Source organism: Lissotriton helveticus, chromosome 4_1, assembly GCF_964261635.1.
Source record: "Lissotriton helveticus chromosome 4_1, aLisHel1.1, whole genome shotgun sequence".
Taxonomy (NCBI): Eukaryota; Metazoa; Chordata; class Amphibia; order Caudata; family Salamandridae; genus Lissotriton; species Lissotriton helveticus.
Genome location: NC_136063.1, coordinates 1,699,300,927 through 1,699,309,491, shown reverse-complemented (window position 1 = coordinate 1,699,309,491; position 8,565 = coordinate 1,699,300,927). Strand labels below are relative to the sequence as shown.

At 47.4% G+C, this 8,565-nt stretch overlaps 1 protein-coding gene across 1 annotated transcript; it reads right to left on the bottom strand.

Moving 5' to 3' along the window:
* Positions 1–794: 794 nt before the first annotated feature.
* On the bottom strand, positions 795–6,641 carry LOC144828209 (uncharacterized). The gene is made up of 3 exons (XM_078686300.1): positions 6,068–6,641; positions 5,011–5,792; positions 795–824 (listed from the first exon to the last, which is right to left on the bottom strand). Exons 1-3 carry the CDS (start codon positions 6,486–6,488, stop codon positions 795–797), a joined length of 1,233 nt encoding a protein of 410 aa, XP_078542426.1. The 5' UTR covers positions 6,489–6,641.
* Positions 6,642–8,565: the final 1,924 nt, after the last annotated feature.

Sequence of the window (8,565 nt, the reverse complement as noted above, 5' to 3'; positions counted from 1 at the left end):
TAAGAATAATAAACATCATTACCTCAACTGATGCTATTTTAACAAATGATTCAATACTCTCTATGCTAAGATCAAACTGAGCTGTTTGAATAAAATATGAAGGATTTAACAATGACTCTTCACACAAATGAATACGACCAGTCTTCACAATGGAACTACAGCTGAAGGACCTTGAGTGGCATATTTGCAAGGAGCTAGCACCACTGCAGCTTCATGTGTTCTTTAAGCAGTGGTGGGGCAATCCGCACTGCTCCATATTTACAAACTGACGTATTGGGCCCAATGCGTCAGTTTGTAGAGGCCTGCGTCACATTACACCTGCGCCAGGTATAATACATGCAGGGTAGGTGTTCCCACCTTAAAAGCCACATAGCAGTGACATTTCCAACTTTACACCCTGTCACTCTATGACTTGACTGCGTCAAAATTCCTACGCATCCTCAAACCAAGTGTAAGGATTGATGCAGGGCTTTTAACATCGGACTCTCCTCTGTGTTCTGACACATTGCAGCAGTTGCGTCAGTCTTATGACTAACGGCAGAAATGCGTCACTTTAGCACCAAAAGATGCATCAGAATTTCTGATGTATCCATGAATTGTTGCACCATGGAGCACTGTATTGTAAACATAGTGCATCCATGGCATCATTAGGGCATTTGTGGTAGGCACAAGAAATCTAGCGCATTGATGCCAATACGTCAGTTTTTGTAAATATGACCGTGACATTGGAACAAGTCAGGAACAGGGAAAATGTTCATCGAACGTAATGTGTTCACAACAGAGGAAATAAACCATTACATCAGTTTGACTTTGCACAGCAGAGTCTGTGAGCAAAGGATGCATGAACATTAATAATCACATGTTTATACATCATGATAAAATCTTTTCAACTGGAATTATGTGAATTCATCATATACTAAAGTCTGTCTTTTTTCAGCTTTTTCATTTCTCTAAAATTGTCTAATGTCAGTTGGCTCCATTGCATCAGAGTTCCCTTCGGTGTAATTGTTATGCTGTGCAAATCTATACATAGCACACATGATGATGTTTAAATGTTCAAAATGGACTGAAATACGTCCTGAAAAATATCACTGGTTGAGATTAATTCAAGTAATATGCTCATTACTTTTTTATTTTCTCAGTGATTACAATTGTATTCACAATTGTCCCTTCTGTGATGGCAGTTGTTGCCACTGCTGCTATTTCTGTTTTATGGCAGTTGTTGTTTGTGCTGTTGTCCCGGGTGTGGTTTCATCTGTAGTGAGTACTTTTGTCCCTGCTTTTCTGGTAACAGTTGATGTTGTGGGTGTCATTACCATCATAGCAGCTGTGGTCCCTGCAGTTGCAGCACCTATGGTTTCTGATGTTGTGACAATTGGTGATACTCCTGTACCTGCTGTGGTGGTAGATGTCATTGTTGATATTGACACCCCTGAGGTCACAGCTGCTGTGTTCATGTTGCTGTAGCAACTGCTGTTAATGCTGCATTCACTGCGGTGCTGGCTGCGATTGTTGCGGCTATGGGACCTGCTGTGGTGACAACTACTATCTTTACTGTGGTCACAGCTTGGTCGTTACTGTTGTCTGTGTTGTGAGCTGTTCTCAGTAATATGGTCTCTAGTGTTGTGGAAGCTGGTCACTTCTTTTGTGACAATTGGTGTTGCTACTAAGGTCCCTGCTTTTGTGATATATGTAGGAGCGTATTTAGGAGAGGCTTGTGCCGCCGAAGCGTCACTTTTTCTGATGCTCAAGTGGCGCAAACCTCTCAACCACATCTATGAGACCACACAAAGCCACTTTGCATAGCCTCAGAGATATGGAGTAAGGCAAGTCGCTGCATTGCCTTACTCTGCACTGGAGAGGTGTTTCATGAGCGTTGAATCAGATTTTCCGACGCAACACCCATGGATTTTCAAACTGCCGCATATTTACTTAATCACGTAAACGTGAGGCAGCACCAAAACCTTATGCCTCCCAGAGCTGGTATAACAAGGAAGAATTATTTGTAATTCTCCTTGTTTTTTCCTCTTTCCTTGCGTGCTGCATTTAGCAGCACACATAGAAAGAGGAAAATGCCTCTTTGGATTGTTTTCGTGCAGGATTTCCTGTACAAAAACAATTGAGCATGTAATGCAGACACCCTTGCACCATTGGGCAAGGGTGCCTGCTTTAAATTGTGCAACAGTGCACGGGGAAAGAACAGGAATGCACTGTATTTCATTAATATGGTGCATTCCTGCCCTTTCACAATGGCACAGGGCAGCGCAGCAAGAAGACTTGCGACACTGACCTATGCCGATTCACCATAAATGAGGCCGGTAGTGGCTACTGTAGTCCCTTCTTTGATGCATGAATATCACTGGGTGTGCAGGGGCAGCATTTGTGTCGGAGAATGTGGAATTGTGGAGAAATTCTACTTTTGAAGTCTCCTCAGCAATACAAAAGCACAGTGTAAAATATATAACTCCTCCTGAAATCAGTCCCTCTAGGTATACGTTTCTGTTTTGCATTTACAAGTTCTGGCAAACAGCTAAACCTGTTTCAAGCCTGACCAAAATCTGGAATTTTATTTTTTAAGCCAAAACATTAAGATAGGTACACAGTGCTCAGAGAATAATGTGCGTTTAAAGTCATAACAACGAAGCAGAAAATGCACAAACACTCAAAAGTAACATTTATTTTGGTCATGCACCATTCTTTACAATGTTCAAGTGTATTGTCTACGTATACATTATCACCTGGAAATCAAGGCAGCTAGGGCCCGATGTAGGTAGGCCGTTACCGATCGGTAACGGCCGAAAATACCGAATCTGGGCCCTTACCGATCGGTATACTGGCATCGAGATGTAGGGCACCAAAAAAAGTACAAATCGGAGCGAAAACCGAATCGGAATGATTACCGAATGTAAAAGAATGCGATACGTACATACCTGAAATCGGATACAGTACGAATCGGTAACACACCGAATCGGATGCAAACACCGAATCGGTGCATGTACCGAATCGGTAGTGACACCGAATCGGACATAAGCCGAATCGGTGCATGTACCGAATCGGTAGTGACACCGAATCGGACATAAGCCGAATCGGTGCATGTACCGATTCGGTAGTGACACCGATTCGGACATAAGCCGAATCGGTGCATGTACCGATTCGGTAGTGACACCGATTCGGACATAAGCCGATTCGGTGCATGTACCGATTCGGTAGAGACACCGATTCGGACATAAGCCGATTCGGTGCATGTACCGATTCGGTAGAGACACCGATTCGGACAGAAGGCAAATCGGAGAACCTACCAATTCGGTAGATTCACCGATCGGGAAAATCCCCGCTTCGGACAGATGGGGAGATGTAGGGAGACACAGAAACACCGATTTTGGCTCAAAATCGGTAGAATCCACTCGGCAATTACCATGGATTACGATCAGGTGGTAACCAACTCCAACCCATAAAAACAGCCCCAAAATGCATTGCAACTTGCAGGATGGCAGCTTTTTATGTCATAGCGAGGCGGCTACGGCTACAGCAGCAAGGAGAGAGGGAATGGCAAAGAGAGGAGCAGGTATACAGACAACGTATCACCCTGGTCATGCTGACAGATGCAGAGATCCTACAGCGGTACAGGCTGGACTCAGAGACCATCACAGACCTCATTAGGGACCTCCAACCCCTGTTGCAGCACCCCACCCCAAGGGCACACGCAATCCCTGTGCAGGTGCAGGTGCTATGCTGCCTACACCTGCTGGCGTCTGGCAGCTACCAAAGTGTAGTCGCTGTGGCAGGAGGGGTGACCCAGAGCAGCCTGTCAAGGTTCTTCCACAAGTTCCTTGATGCCATGATCCAGAGGATGGCCCACTACATTTCCTTCCCTGCAACCCAGGCAGAACTTGTACAGACCAAAGCAGACTTTTACCAGATGGCAAGATTCCCCCACATCATTGGCTGCATAGACGGCACACACATTCCGATTTGCCCACCATCTGACACAGAATACATCTACCGCAATCGGAAGTCCACTCACACCATCAACGTACAGGTGATCTGCAATGCGAAATGCACCATCACAGACCTGGTAGCAAAATTTCCGGGTAGTACCCACGACTCCTACATTTTCCAACAGAGCGGCATCTATGCACGGCTGATGGCTGGGGAATTTGGAGAAGGATACCTCCTAGGTGAGACACATCATCAGCCCCCCATAACCAAAAACAGCAAAGTGAAATACATGTATGCATGTAAGTAATTTTACCCCTTTTCCTTCTAGGCGACAGTGCATATGCCCTCCGTTCATTCATTCTCACCCCCTACCTCAACCCCTCTACACCCAGCCAAAGGAGGTATAACCGTGCCCACAAAAGCACCAGGAATGTTGTGGAAAGGACATTCGGCATCTGGAAAAGCAGGTTTAGATGCCTGCACAAGAGTGGAGGTGCAAGGCAGTACACCCCCATCACCTGTTGCAAAATCATAGCTGTCTGTGCAATGTTACACAACCTTGCGGTGAAGAAGGGCACTGAGGTGGAGTTGAGTGACTACGAGGACCATGATGACGACGAAGCTGTGCCACTAACACAGCCAGCTGGGGTGTGTACGCCAAGTGATGGGAGATATAGACGTGAGGAGATAACAGCAAACTATTTCTGAGTGAGTACAAATGCACAGACAGGTGAATGGTTGTGTTGAATAAGCAAATTTTAATACTGTTGCTACACAGTTACTGCACTGATGTGCAACAAAAAAAAGGTGTAATGTCAATGAAAACAAAAGTCTAGGGTCCAGGTTGCCTCACCCGCCCTTGCTAGGCTATTTCTTTGAGCGCTTTGCAGCCCCACTGTGGTGTCCCTCACCCCCTTCAGAATGACCAGCGGCATCTGCGGAGCGCCTGGTGCTCCTGCGTGGCTCTGACGCAGCGCTGGCCGGGCTGCTGCGGCTGCTGCTGTCCCCAGCATCCCCCAGGTCCAAGGCAGGATTTGCGGCAGTGTTAGAGATGATCAAGGCCTCCATTGCTGTCGTGATGCGGGCCATTCCCCTTGTCAACTCTGCCGTATTTTGAGCGAGACTAGACTCCATGTTGGCACCACGCTGACAGAGTTGTGCCGTTGCTGCAGCAAGGCGGCTCAAGGAGCGGTTCTGCACCCGGGCATCCCGCCTGCGCACCACCTCTTGCTCCTCCATTCTGCCACATAACTGTGTGATGGCAGTGGTTAGCCTGCCTAAACCTGCTACTGCCTCCTTGTTGGAAGCCACAAAGGCCTGAAATCCTTTCACCATTTCCCCCATCTGCAGGTTGTGCTGCAGGAGCTGGCGTTGGCATGCCATGATGGATTTCGCCTGCTGCCTTTGGATCTTCACCATATTGCCTTCGAGGCCCCGGAACACACTGGCCTCCCGTGCTGGGTCTGCAGTGGTGGGAATGGCACGGCGCCGGGTACTGCTGCTGCCCGCCTGCTGCGTGGGCTGGGGTGCCACTGGTGGGGGTGTGGTGCTGGCCGGGGCCTGAGCCCCTGCTCCCAGGACAGGGTGTACTGGAGCCACAGTGGCAGGAGCTGGTGTAGGTGGAAAGAGCTCCCTTGTCGGGGAGTTCTCTGGGGAGAATTGCAAGGAGGGTGTGCTTTGCATTTGTGGGGAGTTAAGTGCATCAAAGTCAATTTCCAGGTCTCCCTCAATATCCAGGCCTATGGTGTTTTCCTCCTCCTCCTCGGCAGCCTGACTCGTGCTCGGCCCTGCGAGTGCAGTGGTAGATGGTGCTGCTGCCTCCTTTGGCAGTGTTTGTCCGCCTGATGGTGCCCCTAGGTACAAAGAAGCATTTGTAAATAGAGTACCGATGTGTTACAGTCAGTACAATTAAAGCATTCCACATGTCCTAGCATCTCCGTAGAATGTGTTCCACTGTTTCATGTCTTGTGATTCTGCACTGCCATATTTTGATACCTACTGCTGACTGGATGTACCATGATGCTTGTCTCTTGTATGTTGGTTGCAGTACTGTGCTGGGGTTTGGCTATGCATTGTGTCTAATGGGGAGGTGTCTGGTAGGGTGTGTCCTGATGTGCATGCCTCTTACCTGTAGCTGTAGCTCTGGCTGAGCTGTCCAGGGTCCCAATTCCGGTCACGCTCTCCCTCTCAATGGTGCTGGAGACCAGTTCCTCCAGCTCGGTGAGGGGTGGCGCCGGGTTCCTGCCACCACCAGTGACTCCAGCCTGCTTCTGGATCTCTGCCATCTTCCGTTTGGTCAGGCTGCGGATGTCGTAGAAGCGCTTCTTCAGCTCATCCAGGGACCTGGGGGTGACACCCACAGCGTTGACCTTCTGACCGATATCGCTCCAGAGCCTCCTCTTGGTGCTTTCTGGCACATTGAGGGACAGCTTTCCGAATAGCTGCCGGTGCACCCTCACCACCTCCTCAACCAACACCTGCAGCTCGGTGCTGCTGAACTTAGGCTTCCTCTTCTGGCTGGACTTCTGGCTCTCACTCTGGTTTGCCATCTTGGTCTGAACAGTTCACTACCTCCTACTCCCACTGCTGCTAACTGTGACTGCTCAGCTCAGGCTGGCTCTCCAGAAAGTTCTTAATTGGCTGCACCTGCCAGGGTTGCCACTCCCTGTTTGGGAGGGGGAGGGGGAGCCACCTCATTGGCTGAAGCGGCTTTTACCGAATCGGCTATCTCCGATTCGGATATTACCGATTCGGTAAAATCCGAATCGGTATCATCCGATTCGGAGATAGCCGATTCGGTTTCTTCAATGCATTCCTATGGGCTTTTTGGCCATGGGTGTGTTTTCATACCACCGATTCGGTAATTGCCGATTCTGCTTTTTCCGACTCGGCTAATTCCGATTCGGTGGTAGCCGATTCGGCTAGTTCCGAATCGGTGGTAGCCGATTCGGTACTTTCCGATTCGGTACGTGCTGATTCGGTACGTACCGATTCACATTACCGATGCCGACCGATTCCCTATTATTTCGCTGTTTGTTTCCTACATCTCGTTTTCCGATTTCAGAATACTGAATCGGCCCGCCTCGGTATTTTGGAATCGGAAATTCCCTTTTACCTACATCGGGCCCCAAGTTCTTAAAGAGTGCAACAGAAGAAACTGATCGATTTTAAAATTTAAAAAACCATTACCAAAACCAAGAGGTCTCTTGTTGGCGTTCAGTTCATATAATTTCAGTAATGTCAAGGTCTTTGCTAATGCTTGACCTCAAATGATCAAAACAGATCTATTACTATGGAAAGTAATCTCACATGTTACAATGAACAATCTTCGGGACATATCAGCAAGGCCAGTTGATAATTATTGCTAAGTGCACTTAGCGCTAGGATAATTATCGCCGGCTAATGCTGGTTCCTATCGCGGAGATAGTGTGCTAACAGAAACGCATATCTCCAATGCGATAGGAATCCAATCGTTAGCTGGAAAACAGTGTGATTATCGCTGGAAATCCAGCGATAATCGTACTGCAACCGGCGATACCTTGCTGATAGGGCAGGCTGTTCTTAGCCATGTAATCCACCCCCCATTGGATTACATGGCTAAGTCACATTACAAGCAGGCATAAGGAAAGTAGCGGTAACCGCGGTTAGCGCTACTTTTCTTATCGTTCTGCCTGTTAGCGTGCAGCTTGATTATTGGAGAAATGTCGGTTAGCGACAATTCTCCAGTTATTTCGGGGCCGAATGCCCACTTTGCATCATCATTAGAGATGCAAAGCTGGGCGTTGCTGTAACTGGGGCAAAGTCAGCACGTGATAGCGTGTCTTTGCTGATAAGGCGGTGAAATTATCGCTGCTTTTAGCCCGAAAAGGGACGCAAAAGTGGCGATAATTTCATAGCATCGCCTTGATGATATGCCACCAACTTCTTTTATCTCATAGAATATGACTTGGTGGGATTAGACCTAGATACAACCTATTTCTCCTGTCGCACTTGTTCTCTATGAAAAGAGACTGGGAGGGAAAGAGAACAGCGTTTTTGTAATTCTCTGTAGTGCTTTTCATGTGCAAAGTAAAAAGCTCCAGTCAATCTGTGATTGCTTTTCCTAAATTATTTGCTCTCCCTCTTGGCCTCTAAAAGAGGCTGTTTATGTGCAGACCACAAAAGATGCAAAAATGTTAGCCTAATCAAAATGTCTGTATCCAAAATAATCAATTAAGCAGGCTTTTTTTGGTATAACAATGTGATCCCACCATACGTTCATAAAGAAGTAGCAAAATCCATGCTCAGAAAAGGGCCAGACACTTCTATGTTTCAGAAGTATTTCTCGTGTGGCTATAGCCGAAAATATTTTTTTAGGTTTCATGCTTGGACTGCAGCCAGTGTTGGTATTGCACCTTGGACAATAGGTGGGGGTTATTTAGCCGGCCATTGGGCAAACATTGAATTTCTCTACTATTTACTGAGCCGTTGGTTAAATAATGGACATTACTTAGTATTGGGCAACAGACTTACAACTAGAAGATACACTTTACTGTTTACCCGGCCGCTATCTTAGTAGTAGAGATTCTGTACTGCTTGGTTAGCTGCTGTGCAAGTAGCAAGGAAACTGAGTGATCGCGCATCCAG